Here is a 17,947-nt window from a genome sequence, read left to right as displayed (position 1 = left end):
CAATTCAATACTTGAAGCAAGCGTTAGTGCTGTTAATCTTGAAATAATATTTCTCAAAATAACTCATATTAAAAACACTGAACAATACATTCTCTTGGTCCCAAATGACCTAGGTATGCCCCTGGTCAATATGCATGCAAATGTTGAACCACTGATTCAATTTTGGCTTGTCAGCTTCTTAATGAAGAACATTTCTTAAATTTTAAAAATATTTTCTTCCTATTTCTCTAAAAAATACAACTGTTGACTAATGTTATGTTTTGTCACACTTGTTGGTTTTTTAAAAATCTGACTCTTACAAAAACCATGCTAAGAAATTTCTAGATACTGCCAATTATGCTGTGTGCAGAGAAAAGGAGATTTTTATTTATTTGGATTCAAAGCTGAGTAAAACTCAGAGATGAACAAATATCTTACGTAGTTTTAGATCTGTTCTTAGAGCCTGCATCATGAGAAGATATCGTTCTTGTAATTTTAAACTAATACTTTCTTGAATTCAAAATACAGAACACTGTGTTATATTGCCTTCCTTAGGTTTTTTTTTTGTTTTGTTTTGTTTTTGCATATCCCTTAATAATGAACTGTTTGTGAGTTTTAGGACATAAATGAGAATATGAAATATCTGTTATTAAAATACTATATGTGATCCTTCACCTCTTGAGAAAGGTATCTAGTCAGAGTCAAGCTACTGTTTTTTAGAGTATATCAGACTAACTTATAAATTTTTGTTAATGATATTAAAAAATATTTTACTACTAAGAAATGCTAAATGCTAGGCGATATGTATATCGGAGAAAAATACAGACCAACTTTCCTTATGTGTTAACTCCTGGACTTTTTGGTCTTTTCGTCATAATGATTTTCTACCCATTACCCTAATGTCTATTGGTAGATTATTTGCAAAGAGCAATGCCATAACTCCTTCCATACCTCTTTGCACAACTCTTTGAAATATGACTTTCCTGCTCTCCTCAGCAAAAGGTGGAATCCGTTTTATTTTTCCGGTCTTTGCACCTGGACTGGTTTTGTTACTTGCCTTAATCAAAAAGAATGTGACAAAAGTGACACTGTGAAATTTATTGAGCCTAAGCCTAAAGAGGCATTGCAGCTTCTGCTTTCACCCTCTTATAACCGAGACTGCCATGCAAAGACTTCTCTAGCCCAATAGACAATAAGAAATTATGTGATGCAGAACCAAGGTGCCTAAGTCAAAAGTCAGCAATTAACTGTTAGAGATGTGACTGAAGCATCTTAGACCCCATCAAGTAGCTAAATAACTAGAGTTCATGAGGAATTCCAGGCAAGACCAACAGAAGAACTCCCTGCTACCTGATCTTAGCCCATTTTGCAGATCCACGGATTTGTGAGCAAATAAAATTGTTGTTTTATGCCACTAAGTTTTGGATGGTTTGCTACACAGCAAAAGAGAATTGATTCAATATTTGAACTCTGAGTATAGTTATTTGCACTAGTTTTACATTTACAGTAGAGGCTAGATGTACCTTTAAATTACAATTGATCCAATGGGTATTTGGATGTTTGGTTATTTGGTAGCCAGCTTTATGAGAATCATTACAATATAATAGGCTTGCTACTATGCTTTAGGTTAGGTGGACCATATAATCTATCCTTCAAATAGGAAAAATTTGAGACAAGAAGGAGGAAATAAAATAATTAAGTTTTATATGTGAAAATTCTTATTTATCTACTGACAAAGTAATTTTATTTTGTTGTGAATCTATAAAACATTTCTGTTTAAACCTATTTCCACTAATACAATAAAATTCTTTATAAAGCAATAATAATAATGTAAACCTATATATGTGTGTTCAAGAAAAATAGAGGCAGAATAATTGTCTTTGCAAATAGTTATATTTCTTAATCAGTTCCTTAGCTGTGTATATTTCTAATACTGTACTACTGATATTTTTCTGGATAATGAATTTTTTCCTATATGCTCCTATTACTTTTAGTTTTAGAATTTTTTTCTTAAAATTACCTGAAATCTTCTTTGAAGTTGAATTTTATGATTATTAAATAAGAAAATGTTGACATCTTCAATCGATTCATAATATGCTATAATATTTTTCATTCATAAAATATTTGCTGTATAGTACTTGGTAAGCTGAGAGAAAATTCTGCTAAATGAAAAATATTATCAATTGTAAATTTTTCCAAATTGAAATGAATAAATATTTCAGCCCAAATGTACTCAGAAGTACTGTTTACATTCATTTAATGCCTTAATTTGAGAAATATTTTCACAAGACAACCTGTCAGTTATATTCTGTGTTTATAGCTTATTCAGTTGTGCCCCAAATTTAGAAACTAAAATCATAAGCATATTTGATTTTATCCCATTTCACTACAGAAATATACTTTTCAAATAAAAGGTATGTACATCTGAAAAAATATGTGTTGGATTTATAGGCTAAAAACTATAAAATACTGATGAAAGAAATAAAAAAGACAGAGAGACACACACTGTTTATGAATTGGAAAACTCAGTATAACTTAGATATCATTTCTTTCCAAATCAATCTTCAGTGCTAATGCAATTTCAATCAAAATACCAGCAGCAATTTTTTCAGATGTTGATAAGCTAACTCTCAAACTTGCAAAGAAAGGAAAAGAAATTTAAAATGCCAAAATGATTATGAAAAGAAAGAGCTAAGTTAGAGGACTTGTATCAACCAACATTAAAACTTTGTATTAATTCAATAGGGAAATATAATCTTTTCAAAAGTGTTGAAAGAATTTGTCATCCATACAAAAGAAAAAAAGGTATTCTCAACACATACTTGTACCTTATACAAAAATTAACTTGTAATGGAGCGTAATCCTAAATATAAAACCTAAAATTATAAATATTTTTAGAAGAAAACAAAACAATGAGAGAAAATTTTAGTGGCCCTGAGTTAGGGAAAGAGTTCTTAGATAAAACACCAAAAGTATAATTTATAAAATAAATAATTGATAAAGTAAACTTCATCATAATTAAAAACTTTTGTGCTGTGAAAGATGCTGCTAACAGAAGGAAAAGACAAGCTATCTCCTGTTGGAAAAAAATGTTTACAAATCTTGCCTCTGGCAAAGGACATGTATCTAGACTATAGAAAGCACTCTCAAAACTTAGCAGTAAAAAGGTTAAGTTTTAATGGGCAAATGATTCAGACACTTCACTAAAAAAAAAGATATATACGCTGCAAATAAGTTCACAAAAAAGCTACTCAACACCATTAGTTATTAGCAACATTGAAATTAAAATCACAGTGAGTTGCCTCTACACACATATTAGAAAAGCTAAAATTAAATTACAAAAACTTTGAATACCAAGTGCTGATAAAGATGCAAAGCAGCTGTAAGTCTCATTTATTGTTGGTGGGAGTGCAAATTGTACAGCCAATCTAGAAAAAGTTTATTATTTTCTTTTAAATGTAAACATACACTTAGTATATAACCCAGTAATTCCACTCCTAGGTGGATTTAAGAGAAATAAAAACTTGTGTTCACAGAAAAACCTGCAAACAAACGTGTATAGCAGAGTTATCTATAATCACAAAATACTGGAAAAACACCAAAAATTGATCAATGGAATAAACACTGTGGTACATCTATACAATGGAATAATACTAAACAATTGAAAGGAATAAACTGACACACATAACAACTTCAGTTAAGTAAAAGACCCAGACTTAAAAAGTTGAATATTGTATGAATCCATCCATATTTTGAAAAAGGCAAAACTATAGAGATGAAGAATAAATTACTGGTTTTAACGGGATAGGGGTGATTTAACTATAAAGGGGCGGCACAGAGAATATTTGTGTTAGGGATTTATTCTGTATCCTGATTATGACATTACACACCTCTACGCATTTACCTCTGAACATGCAAACTCTGAATTAAAACAACAACAAATTGAAACAACAAATTAAAACAATATTGACAATATAATGGCTTTAAAAAACAACCACTTTGTTAAATTTTGCAATTATGTAGATCAGGAATTTAGACAGGGATTAGCTAGGCAATTTTTATACTCCACTCTTCTTTGAAAGAAACCATTTAGTTTTATTCAGCTGATGGACTGGCTTATCTGGAGGGTTCAAAGTGACTTCTTTAACATGTCTGGTGCTTTAGTGGGGATGGCTGGAAATCTGGTTCTAGCTGGGATTTTTGACCAGAGGACCTACATGTGGCTCCTCTAACATGGCTTATCAGGGGCATCTAACTTTTTACGTAGTAGCCAGCTTGCCCCAGAGTGTTTCAAGAGACGGGTGAAAGCTATAAGACCTCTTGGTCATCTTTAATCTGACACAATCTTTCTCTATTAATAAATTATTCACATTTTTCATACATGCAAAATACACGCACCCCTTTCTAACGACCCCAGCTTCCTCATCCCTTTACTGCATTGCCTTAAAGTCTAGAATCTTGCCACCAGGTCCAAGTATAAATCAGACTCCCAAAGGGCAGAGTTTGATTGTTTCCTCTTGATCAAAAGATCTGTGAATTCAAGAAGCAAGTTACCTATGCCACACACAGTCCACATGCAAAGGTGATGTCCACCAACTCAGTGGTATTCAGCTGGTGGGTGGGCCTATGCCCACCATAAAATAATCTGCCACCGTAAAAGAGACCTTGATTTTGAGGTGGTAGCATTTGTTGTAAGCAGTATATTGTGTATCATGCAGTGAGAGCTCAAAGCCTGTATAAAATTTTGGGTAATCTTATTGTTTGTTCTTGTCCTATAAAATGGGATTGGTAAAAACACTTAATTTACTCCATGTATTCTCATCAGTTAAAATAATTTTCCTTTGAATAAAAGTATTCAAGTATAAATAGCAAGCTAATTTTACAGAGAAAATAATATATCAATAGATTCAGAAATGGGCCAGGATAAGACCATAATGTGGAAATGAAACAATCATATTTAAGTATTTCGAAAAGTTTTAGCATCTACATTGTGCTAAACCCACTGTAGGATTTGCATTTCATAAAATATATATATATATATCAAATTTATAATTTCAAATGGAGGAACACACCCACAGGTTGCCAAATATTTTATCAAAAGTGAAAACACATGGAAATTTGGCAACTTATCTTTTGCCTAACTTCCCCACACTCTAATATTTTTAAATATGGAAGCATAATCGCAAATATTTGTAAATATAGAAATATTAAAGTGTGTGGTGTTGTTTACCCTAATGATGAGTTACATTTTCTTTTTAATTTTGATATTGGTGAATGGCATACATACTATATAGGTAATTGTCTAAAAATAAATTGTGAAATTTTTAAGTAATTATTTCATTTGATGCGGGCGAAGTAAATATTTCATCTGTTACTGTCAAGAACTATCCTAATAAGTCTGCAATATCCAATAATTGTTTTTAAAGGAAGTTAATTTCTCCACAGCTTTAAAGTGCAGTTAATAGCCTCCACACAGCTTCTTGGCCAATCTCCAAATCAACAAACTGCTAGTTAAAAATTATCTGTATTGCTCAGAAGGAAAACATCATCCCAAATACAATTGAATTTTGTTTTAAACATATAATATTTAACTCACTAAAACTTTTCCAAAGTGGGAATTTTTTCTTTTAATATTCAACCTCTATCACTTCATAATAAATAGTATCCAACATAATGAATCAAAAGATTTCCAACGAAAACCACTGGCAGTTAAAATATCGATGAAAATGTAAAAGTGTGATAACAAGCCTCAGTGTTGAGAACAATTTGAAAATACTAAAAATATTTGTTGGAATAATTGATTTACATGACCAATTTTCCTACTGAAAACAAATGTTAAACAAAGCAAAAATCTTTTGCCAACATAGCTGTTCTTTTATTTTTGTTTATTAAACCTTGTCCAAGCTGCTAAATGTCACTAGTTCATTAAAATTGGGAGGGGAACTATAAACATTATCCCCCAAAATAGATTAAATTTTAAAAATATGTAGATGTATAACTAAAAAGCTAAGTATATTTGAAATGGAAACACTTAAGGAAACCTAGTTTGCATAATTCATTTAGTTTGGTAATGTTTGATGCTATGTAGTTTCAGAAAAAATCTTCCTTTGTTAGTCAGTTCTATAACATTAGTCCCAAATTACATATTATGGTGAAATAAGACCTGACTGGTGGGAGACAACTAGATACGCTGTGGCTGTGGCAGACTTCACTATGATGAAAAATACTTGTAATGCAAGATGAAGCTGTTAGGCCTTTACAAGATTAAATATATCCTGAACATTTATATGCAAGACAAATTAGAATCAATATTTTTTCAATTTCAAATTATATTTAAGGCATCTAACTTCATGCCTGAAAATTAGTAACATGTAATTGAGAAGTTATTTTCATCTTTTATATTGATTGTGGATTGTGATTTTGTATCTATCTATCTATCTATCTATCTATCTATCTATCTATCTATCTATCTATCTAGATCTATCTGTATATATATATCATATATATGGCATTCACTTCCCAAAACATTTGTCTTTAAAATTGAATCACCTAGTGTTTATAATTCTCTCAATGAGAACTATCAAGTTTTTGTAAATTAAACAGATGATCTCTACCTCTTTAAACACATTTTAAAAACACACATAAAATAAACCTTGAAAGAAGCCAGACACAAAGAGCCACATATTGTATGTTTCATTAATATGAAATATTCAGAGTAGGCAAATATACAGATATAGAAAGCAGATAAGAGTTTGCCAGGGGCTGGAGGGAAGGGGAAATGGGGAATGAGTGCTTAACAGACATAGGGTTTCCTTCTGAGGTGATGAAAATGATCTGAAAATTAGATAGTGGTGATGGTTACACAATATTGTGAATGTATTGAATGCCACTAATGGTGAATGTTACATGTGTATATTTGACCACAATTTAAATTAAAGAAAAAAAAAACATGCAAAAAATATAACATAGTTTACTTCAGCTATTCAAAAAACACACTAGTTGAAAGATCTTCAAAAATTATTTTGTGGTATTATTTTCCATCTTTTAAAGTGTGAAGTATCTCAGCTACCTTCAGAAAAGTTTTCTTTTTATTAATGGGTTCTTAGAATTTCTTGCTGGATTTGAAGAGCTTTTATGGTATTGATCAACCATAAGATGTTTTGAAGACTGAAAAACAGTTCATTTTCCAAAAGACTTTTTATGATCCAAGTCATATATTCCAGTAGTAGAAATAATTGTTTAATGAAGTCCCCAAAATAAATAATAAGTGGATCATTGCCCACACATCATTACTAAATACTATGCAAATTAATAAGTACTACATGGAAATGCTTATGTTTATATTAACACGCAAATTGTGTGATTAACATTAAGTAGAAATAAACTCAAATAAGTAAGTACATTCTATGTTGGATATCATATAAATTGGGGGTTATGAATGGAAATAGTATTGGTTGGTGCAAAGGTAATTGCGTTTTTTTTCTATTTTTTTTAACCTTTAAACCACAATCACTTTTGCACCAACCTAATAGTGCCAGAATTTCCATGTCTACATTTCCTAAACCAGAAGAAACATATAAACTTTCTCTTCCTACTTGTATAACACAAAATGGAGTGAACAGAATTTTAGGAACTGATTTGGGCAGAAATATGAGGCAGGAAATTGTGTCATTCCCCCCCCACATACACAAACCTATAGGTTTGTTGGCACAACTTGTCCTGAAGGAGTGAAAGTATTCTACTGGGCTGTCTAGCCCAGTTTGTAAGAAGGCTAAGAACTGGGCATACAATTGAAGACAAAGAGGAATAGAGTAGGAATGCAACAAGTGAGCTTTGGAGGCAGAAAGGTGCCACTAGATCAGTGGGGGTCTTGGGAAGTGCTGCTATGAGCACATTAAGGCAGAGAAGAACTTGTTACCTTACAACCACAGAACAACATAAATTACTATTTTTCATTGAAAGAAAGCAGCTACTGGAAGTACTGGCTCTGTGCAGGCCTTTACCTCTAAAGCCAGACGTACCCAAACTGAATTAACTATATTAGTTGGAATAAATCTCTACTGACTTCTGGAATAATGCCACCATGAAATAAATTTACCCGTCCAGAAATTCTTACTTTGGAGTGTAAGCACTGAACACTGGTCTGAATGGAATAGAGTTGACCTTTGAACAACACGGGCTTGAAATTCATGGGTCCACTTAACACCATCTTTTTTCAATAGAGTTGGCCCTTTATATCCTGGGTTCTGCATCCATGGATTTAACCAACTTAAGATCAAAAACAGTATTTTCCCTTTCCCAGCTGCAGTTTCCCAGCCATGGATTTCCAACCACAGACGTGTGGTTGGTTGAATCATGGATACAAAACGATGGATGCGAAAGGCTGGCTGGAGTTAAGTTTTGGGTGAGTTAAAAGTTGTACCTGGATTTTCAATTACTGGGGTTGTTATCCACACCTGTGTTGTTCAAGGGTCAACTATATAGCTTTTTATTGTTTTTGTTAGTGGTTTAATTTTCAATCTTGTTATCATTTATTTGTGTCCCCCCCACTCCAATTCACATGTTGAAATCCTAAACCCCCTAAAAGTGATGGTAATAGTAGATGGACCTTTGGGAGGTGCTTAAGACCCTCACAAATGGGATTAGCTCCCTTATAAAGAGACCCTATAGAGCCCTTTAGCACCTTCTGCAGTATGAAGATACAATGAGAAGTCTGCAACCCAGAAGAGGGCCTTCATCCCCATATTGGCACCCTAATCTCAGACTTCCAGGCTCCAGAACAGTGAGTACTAAATGTTTGTTGTTTATAAGCCACGTTATTTTGTTATAGTAACCTGAACAAACTAAAACACATATTAACAGAGGTTGCTGAATGAGACATAAAGAGTGTTATTTTATTGACTCAAAACACTTTTGTTCTGACCAATCCCGATAAATTACATGAATTTCAATAACTAATATTTCCTTTAAATACTATTGTTATAAGAAAAAAAACAAAAAAAACCCCAAATTGCAGAAGCCAATTCCTTGAAATAATTCTAAAAAAAATAAAATTCTTTGGAAAAAAAAAAGAAAAAGAACTTTGAGGAAAGATGCAAGATGGCGGAGTAGATAAACACTGTGCCTGCTTCCTGCCATGAACACATTAAAATTACAACTAAATTACAGAACAATCAACCTGGTGAACCATCTGAAATCTAGATCAGGGGTGTCCAAACTTTTTTCAATGTTTTTCAGCAAGGGCCATATGCAGTAAAATACACAAACAGCCGGGCCACTCACTTGAGGTGAAGTACGTATTGCTTCACCTGGTTTATTTAAGTAAACTAAATATATTTTTGGAATTTGCTGCGGGCCAATTAACAATGGATCATGGGCTGCAGTTGGCCTGCGGGCCGCAGTTTTGACACCCCTGGTCTAGATAACAGAAGTTTTATAACTAAGGATATAAAGCAAAAGGCACATCGAGACTGGTAGGAGGGGTGGAGAGGCAAACCACGCTGGTCCCAAACCTCCGTGTGGTGGTTGAAAATAGAGATTGATACCTCGGCGACAGAGGTTCTCCCCGGAGGAGCAAGTGATCCCAGCCCCAACCCAGGCTCCCCAGCCCAGAGTACCAGTGCCGGGAAGAGAGCCCCCACAACATCTGGCTGTAAAAAACAGCGGGGATTACAACCATGTGGATGGGATGGAAGGCTGCAGGAAACCCAGGCATCCTTTTACCTGTGCACATATTCCTTGCTCGCAGGCAATCACCTTGGGCTTCAGTGGAGAGTCTGTGCCTTGGGGGACATCGTAGGCTTACGGGGAGCAGAGTGAGATGTGTGGCTTTAAGACTAGGGCTGGAGGACAGTTGCCATTTTCCCTGTGCAGTGTCCTTATTCCTTGCAGCTGGGTAGGCAGCTGCCATCTTTAATGTGTTGAGCTCGCCCCCTACGCTTACGCCCAAATCTGAATCTGATTGGCCTGGTGAAATCTGCAGCTCTGCCCTGCTGACTACTGGGACCCAACTCCCCCAATGCTGAAGGCACTTTCTCAGGGAGCAGCCAGCTCTGCCTGCATTGCACTGTTTCTTGGAAAACTATCAGATTCCACAGGCCCCAGGCAGGTCATGACTGGCCTCAGTGTGCTCTGAGACTTTCCATGAGCAGCTCCAGGCTGAGCACAGGCACCAAACCAGAATCTATATTAACCTGGTAAACACAACTGTTCCCAATCTAGTGACTCCCTGAGGCCCTGTCTCACCCAACTCACAAACCACAGAAGGCTTTATCAAAGCTGAACTTTAAGGGAAGATAAAGAACAAAATAAACAAACAAATCAGAAACAAACTCCTAGATACAGAGAACATTTTGATGATTGCCAGATGGGAGGGGGTTGAGGGTATGGGTGAAAAAAGAGTAAGGGATTAAGAAGTACATATTAATAAGGGGAAGGTGAGAGGTTTTGAAAAATAGTCGGTAATCACAAGATGGTCATGGGGGTTTGAAAATTAATTTGGGGAACGTACAGAGGGATAGTGGATGGGGGGAGGGGGTTCACACAGTGTGAGGGATATAAATGATAAACGTCTAAGTTTTGCGTTGCCTTGTGCACCTGAAACTAATTAAAAAACAAATAAATAAATTTGAAAAAAAAAAAGAAAAAAAGAAGTACATATTAGTTGTTACAAAGTAATTATGGGATGTACGGTATAGCATAAGGAATATAGTCAATAACATGGTAATAACTATGTATGGTGTCAGATGGATACTAGTTTTGTTGGGGTGATAGATGGGACGGGGCGGGAGGACAGGGTGAAAAGGTGAAGGGATTAAAAAGTACAAATTGGTAGTTACAACATAGTCATGGGATACAAAGTACAGCATAGGGAATATAGTGAATAATATAGTAATAGCCATATATAGTACCAGATGGGTACTAGATTAGTCAGGGGGATCAGTTCTTAAATTATATAAATGTCTAATCACTATGCTATACCCCTGGAATTAATATAAAATAATATTGCATGTCAACTGTAATTGAAAAATTAAAAAGAGAAGGAAGGTGAAGAGTAATAACTGGTCCAAATTTCCAGGTATAAAACAAATAAGTCATGGCAATATAACGTACAGCATGGAAAATATAGTTAATAATATTGTGATAGTGTGGTATGGTGTCAGATGGTTGCTGGACTTATTATGGTGATCACTTCTTCAGGTAAATAAATGTTGAATAACTATGGTGTAAACCTGAAACTAATACAATATTGTATGTTGGCTATGTTTTTAATAAAAACTTTAAAATAAAAAAAAACCCTCTGCAATTCTGAATATTGGGGTGGATTTTGCTTATATTTCATTTTGTACGTTTTTTTGAGAGTCTACTTATTTCTTGGGAATTTTTAAATTTGTTTCCCGAATTGGTACATAATTAGGTGTCTTTAAATTTTTTTTTCATAATTTGAAAATAATTCCGCCCTTTTCTAGAGAATAATTAAACATATGGATAATGAAGAAGTCAAGGGGAGCTTTGAAATAACCTTTCTGAGCCTCTAAATAGTTGCTATAAAATGGCTTTTTTCCCAGTTGGTTTAGTAACTGAGAACTGAAAGGCACTTTCCCAATGGGCCATTATTGCAGAATCAGCTGCCCTGGACGTCCGACCTCCCTGTGGTGGGGTTCATAGAGCAGATGGTGCAAGCAACATGGGGGATATTATGGACATGACATTAAGAACAATTATTCTCCCACTGAGTGTTTGTGCTCTGCACTGTGATGCATGCAGACCTATGTGGTGCAGTTCAGAATTCGAAAATCTTATAAAACTAACCCAGCAAGAAAATGTCAGGGAGTTTGCACTTTGTCCTTATTTCTTTGAGAAAGGAAAGCTATTTTGTAATCATTTTGAAATTAGCCAGGATTTCTGATTAGGACTCCTAAAAACAGGACGAATTCTGAGTTAATTTTCCATTTGGCTATGAATTCAGTGATTTTTGCCTTACATGTTCAACCCTCTAGAGTGGCTGACAAAAATAATCAATTGTTCTAGGAACTTATTAAAAAAATAAGAATGATAATGTACCCCAAATCCATTAAAAAAGACATCTGTATCAGTTTCCTATTGCTACTATAGCAAATTGCCACAAATTTAGTGGCTTAAAACAACACAAATGTATTATGTTATGATTCTGGAGGTCATTAATATCTGTCCTAAAATTTTATAATTCTATAGAAGTGTCAATTTAACTGCCTTATAAGACTTATGAATGAATTCAATGCAAGTCTAGATTTTAGAAATGTGTACTATAAATATTGATTTCACTCTCAATATATATTGTTTCATATTTGTTATGGTCCTTTTTTTTTTACTCACCTATAACCATTCTACATTTTCACCCTTAAAGAATCATAGCCCAGGTGAACAGGGAAAATTCCATTAATAAAACAATTACACTTTTTTTAGGTATAGTCCAGGAGTGATTAAATTTTAACTGGTTTTCATAAGCCCATTTTAAATGTTTTTGCATATATTACATACACATCCAGTAGTCTCTGTTTTACAAAGCGGTTTCCTTCTTCAGTTCATAACATTCTACTACATGCAAGTTATTTCGAATCGTGGTACAAGGACTTCTCTTAGGGTGGTATCATTTTATTTACTTACCCTTTCCTTTGCACATTTTCACAAATGATCAGGATTTAAAAATAATTGATATAATTGGTTGCTGGGTATAATGGGACACATTGGCTATGAGGAGTCAGCCTTAAAAAGTTATTTTTGAAATGTTGAATTTGGTTGTGTAATAGGGAAGCTTCTCAGCACAATGTTTATTTGCAAAGCAGGTCAAAACCCAAACTGTGAGGACTGTTAAAATTTAAGTTTCTAGGTTTTCAAGAGATGGTTATTTTTGAGTTTTGCTTTTGATCCTCACCCTAAATCAAATACCTAAATGTGTTACGAAACAAAGTTATTTATTTTTTTGACAGAAAGAGCACAATGAATGTAGAATAACTTTTGGCCTTGGTGACAGGTGACAGTTGATTTTTTTCCTTGTGTGACTAAGAAACGGAAACTGAAGGATACTTGATGTCTTTTTTAGCTCACTCTTAGAGCAAAAAGTGCTCCTGGAGGATTTGAGATTGTGTTTAAAGTTTATCACTAAATCAATAACATAAGGATAAAGAGATTCAACCAAATTTTATTACATACACTGAAGCTTAAAAGTGCTTTTATTTTAGCCTGACAGTGGGGAACAGCTGCAGAGTATTCTCAATCAAAAACTTACTTATAGCATAAAAATACTTCAATTTAATTATATATATATATATCAGTCCAACAGGAAATTCTTTACTAGTCAGTTTTTTTCCCCCCTGGCAGGTATCATTATAACTTGTCCTGTTTTAGCCTTCTCCTATGTATAAGGCAGAGAGAAACTGACTAAAGTTCCTTTAGTGGTAGTTAGTACTGAGGTACAGACAGTAGGATAGTGAGGGACACAAGAACTGGCCACCAACCAAGGAGGTGTGCTTCATGGTGCTCTGAACTCTAGGCTAGGGGAGGACGACCTGTCCTTGGCTGGTAGAAGCTTGTTCATGTATACCCATTTGCACGTTCTACTGATCCACATGGCTGGTGAGATTTCCACATTATCATGAGCTTTGTGATAAAAAAAGCTGAAAAAGGGCAACTACCAAGCAGAAAATACATTATTATATCTGGTGTATAACCTCAGCTACAGTTAGAAGATAGGTGTCTCAGTACACAAATAATGATCAAGGGAACATAGATTTGTAACATGCACTAAAAACTCTGATTTTGACCTACCTACAAGATAAGCCATCTATCAGGTCTGATATTATGGAAGGTTCTTTATGATTATTTGGTTACTATATTCTGAAGACTGATAATTTAGTATTAAAGGAATAAAAAAGTAGATGAAAACTGATGTTCAGTTTCTCTGAATATCTCCAGCCTTGGCTATTTTCCATGCAAATGTAGTTTTCTTAAAACGTTCACTTTACTCATGCTTACAATTAAATCTATAAGTTTAATTTATTTGCTCATTTCAAAAAAGTTTAAGGGGAAAATTGTATTTATTATGAAGTCATAGATAATGCTTATATTTATACACTGTGTACAAATATCACACATACACCTGACTCAATCTTTGTCATTTCATATACTAGTCCAGAAATTATGAATAAGAATTTGGCTGAAGTCACTGACTCTTCACCTTTTTAACTTAATTACGAAAGTTATAATTTGGAAATCTCACTAGCTAAATCTTCTTAAAGAATTACTGGCAATAATGTTCCTTTTTATTCTTTTATTATTCCAAAATCGCCTGTTATTTTTCCCGTCACCTATTTTATGGAATTTACATACTATATTGAACATGAGAATATGTCTTTGTTATAAAGAAGTATATATGGTCCTTTTTATAAAATAGACTGCTTTCAGGAATATTTCACTAACTACATTCTAGATACTATTAGATAGCTACTAAAAGAAATGGTTCTAAAAAATAAACACGAAGCTGAAAATATTTTGCAGGGTCTAATAACAATCCAGTATTTTATTCTGACAAACCAGGAGAGTAAAATTTGAATGGAATAGCAAAATATAAGCATGATAAAATTGTGCTGTTCTGTGGCCTTTCTTTGGAGGTATATAGATTACTAAAAATATGGGCAAAGCCTCACAATGAAAATGACTTCTATCAATAGTAATGGGTGATGATGGTGGGGGATGAAAATCTCACAAGGGTGTCAGTGGCTTTTGTTATAATTCAGAGAAGCCCAAAGAATAGCACACAAAATTCTAAACATTTTAAAGCACAGGTTTTTTGTTTTTTGTTTTCCCTTTTTTCTTTTTCGCAGGATTACAGAGTGAATATCTTTCTTCGTCAGAAGTGGAACGATCCTCGCCTTGCATATAGTGAATATCCTGATGACTCTTTAGACCTAGACCCTTCCATGTTGGATTCCATTTGGAAACCTGATTTGTTCTTTGCCAATGAAAAGGGTGCCAACTTTCACGAAGTTACTACAGACAACAAATTGTTAAGAATTTTCAAGAATGGAAATGTTCTTTATTCAATAAGGTGAGTCATAAATTTCTGATTTTAATGAAAAAGTGTTTTTTTGTTTGTTTTTAGTGAGTGTTTTGAAATTTTTTGAGTACTTTCATTGTTCCACTTGCGTTCCTTTAATATACCATTTCCCAAACATGTCTAAGCAACAATAACTGACCCAAGTTCCAGATCCAGGAATTATGTGAGTAATTCTTGGAAATCCACTTTTTAAACAAGTGGCCCAGGTTGTTAACATGAGCAAAGTTTGTGGGTGGTTTAAAGACAAATTGAATGCTAGCTGAATCATACATTGTGATTATATTTTTATGTATGAATACACCTTTAAATATTTATAGGTGAAGAAATACTTAGATTTGGTTGTCTGGGATCCATTTTCTAAAAATTATTCATCAGGTATGTGTACTTTTTAGATCTCCTTGGGCTTCTCTGGTCATCCTTCAGAAAAGATCTCATTTATGCCTTAGTTATTTATTATACATTTCTCAGAAGACCATGTAACTTTTTAAACTAATACTAAAACACAACAATAATTAATACCAAAATATAAACACCAATAATAAAATTTCTTGACTGTCGAACTTTAGTACTTTAGAACTCATTCAACTTTGTTCATTAAATATCAAACAGGTATAAATTCAGTAAATAACTTGAGGATTTGTGTCACAACTGAAAAATATTCTGAAATAAAATGAGTATCTTAAATCTTCCATAGTTATTTTCTTCATTTAATTAAATTAAAAAAAAAAAAAAGGAAGTCAGGACCAAAATTCATGTCATTTTTTTTTTTTAAGAGAAAGAGAATATGCTCAATTTCTAGCAATAGTCAACTGTTTCAAAAATATGTGTGATACCAGAAACACGTTTTAAGAGATATCAAGGTGAAAATAATGAGGCTTCAAGCTGAATATCAACTCCTTATATTTTATCTCTATGTTTTCCTTTTGTTAACTTTTTTTTTTCTCGTCAAGAAAGGGATATTTGATTCTGAGTTCATCTGCCCAATATGAGGGATAAATACTATTTTTACCAGGTAACAGTATAATGTAAAAATAACGAAAATGAAAACTTAGTAGCTTAGTGATTTAAAAAAACTTTTTTCTACAAAATGGTTTTATAAATAATGCTAATCTCTTCATCCCAACATATTATATCTGTTTTCATATTTTCCTATTTCATGTGCACAAATTTCCTTTTAATACATTTATTATTTCTGACTAGTGTCAAGGTGACATCACTCTAGTGTGAAGTGACAGTTTCATCAGATTTCTGAAAACTAATATGTGTTAATACAATCCTGACTGATTAATTGCTACATAAGACATAAAGGAAGATTTCTGGTCTCATCACTAATTAAGCACTGTGGTTTCATAGGAATGAATAACTTAATGGTAAATCCCAGGTCTAAGCAAGAGAACCTTGAACATTTTTAAAAAATTGCTAAAAAGCATAAGTATTAAAAGATAGCAGGAAGATGGAACAGACATACTTTTCCCTATTCCTTCTGCTAAGTACAACTAAAAACTTTAGACACTATCTTAAGTAGACTCCCAATGGTAGATATAAGACTAAAGATCTTGGATCTTGGGAAACAACCTGGAGGTGAAGTCACAGAATTTTCTTTTTACTTCATATATCTGAGACTTGAGGTTGAAGAAGCCAACAATCTGGATACATCAAGTACAGACAAAAAAGTCCCAACGGAGCCTAATTTCTCCAGCTAATCTAACATTCTGTAGGTGTTAGGAAAGGGACAGCCTAGCAAGATAGAAAACCTTAGGCAACTGCTCTACTCCAGTCAAACATCACAGAAAAAGGTGTCCCCCTGACACATACACTCAAGCCAGCAAAGCCCAAATGGGAAGCCAGACTTCCAGTCTTGCTAGCTGGTAATAAGTCACCCAAAACCCAACATGGTACCTGGAAAAGCTAAATAGTGAGCTGGACTTTCATCTCCCACCAATCTGTAGTGGGTTTCCCACCTTACAGTGTCAAGATGGAGACTAGATGGAGAGCCAGGAATTCCACCCTCACCAAGCAATAACAGATACTCCTCTCTCTTACTGCTGGGATAGTATCAGAGGAGTCTTAGGGGAAAGTCAAGACTTTCAAAATTACTCACCAATAATTTTCAACAAAGGAGCCATAAACAAAGGAGCTCTCCACAATGGAGAAAAGCAATCCTCTTCAATAAATGATGCTGGGACAGTTGGAAAGCCTTGTGCAAAAGAATGAAACTAGACTGCTATCTGTCACCATACACCAAAATTAACTCAAAATGAATCAAAGACCTAAATATAAGACTTGAAACAATAAATTGCATGGAAAAAAAATAGGTACTAAACTTACGGACATTGTGTTCAGAGAGGATTTTTATAAATTTGACCTCAAAGACAAGGGAAATAAAAGCAAAACTAAATGAATGGGACTATTTCAAACTAAAAAGCTTCTGCACAGCAAAAGAAACCATCAACAAAACCAAGAGTCAACCAACTGGATGGGAGAAGATATTTGCAAACAACACCTCCAATAAGGGGCTAGTACCCAAAATATATAAACACATACAGCTCAATAACAAAAAAACACACAATCCAATTAAAGAATGGGCAGAAGACCTGAAGAGATACTTCTCCCAAGAAGACACACAAACAGCCAACAGATATATGAAAAAATGTTGAACTTCTCTAGCTATTAGGGAAATACAAATCAAAACCACAATGAGATACCACCTCACACCTGTTAGAATGACTATTATCAACAAGACAAGAAATAGTAAATGTTGGAAAGGCTGTGGAGAAAAAAGAATCTTCATACATTGCTGATGGGAATGTAAATTGGTACAGCCACTATAAAAAACCGTCTGGAGTTTCCTCAACAAATTAAGAATAGAATTAC

At 33.9% G+C, this 17,947-nt stretch overlaps 1 protein-coding gene across 3 annotated transcripts in view; it reads left to right on the top strand.

Annotated features, from left to right (window-relative positions):
- GLRA3 (glycine receptor alpha 3) overlaps positions 1 to 17,947 on the top strand; it is a 152,733-nt gene that overhangs the window by 58,297 nt on the left and 76,489 nt on the right. For all 3 annotated transcript variants that reach the window (XM_074338338.1, XM_019733096.2, XM_019733097.2), the window contains exon 4: positions 14,841 to 15,064. In XM_074338338.1, coding sequence (XP_074194439.1) covers positions 14,841 to 15,064 — 224 coding nt within the window. The remainder of the gene's footprint in view (positions 1 to 14,840; positions 15,065 to 17,947) is intronic.

The sequence above is a fragment of the Rhinolophus sinicus genome, linkage group LG07, assembly GCF_036562045.2.
Source record: "Rhinolophus sinicus isolate RSC01 linkage group LG07, ASM3656204v1, whole genome shotgun sequence".
In the NCBI taxonomy this organism is placed as follows: domain Eukaryota; kingdom Metazoa; phylum Chordata; class Mammalia; order Chiroptera; family Rhinolophidae; genus Rhinolophus; species Rhinolophus sinicus.
The sequence above is the reverse complement of the archived record's forward strand: the minus strand, read 5'-3'. Positions and strand labels throughout refer to the sequence as shown.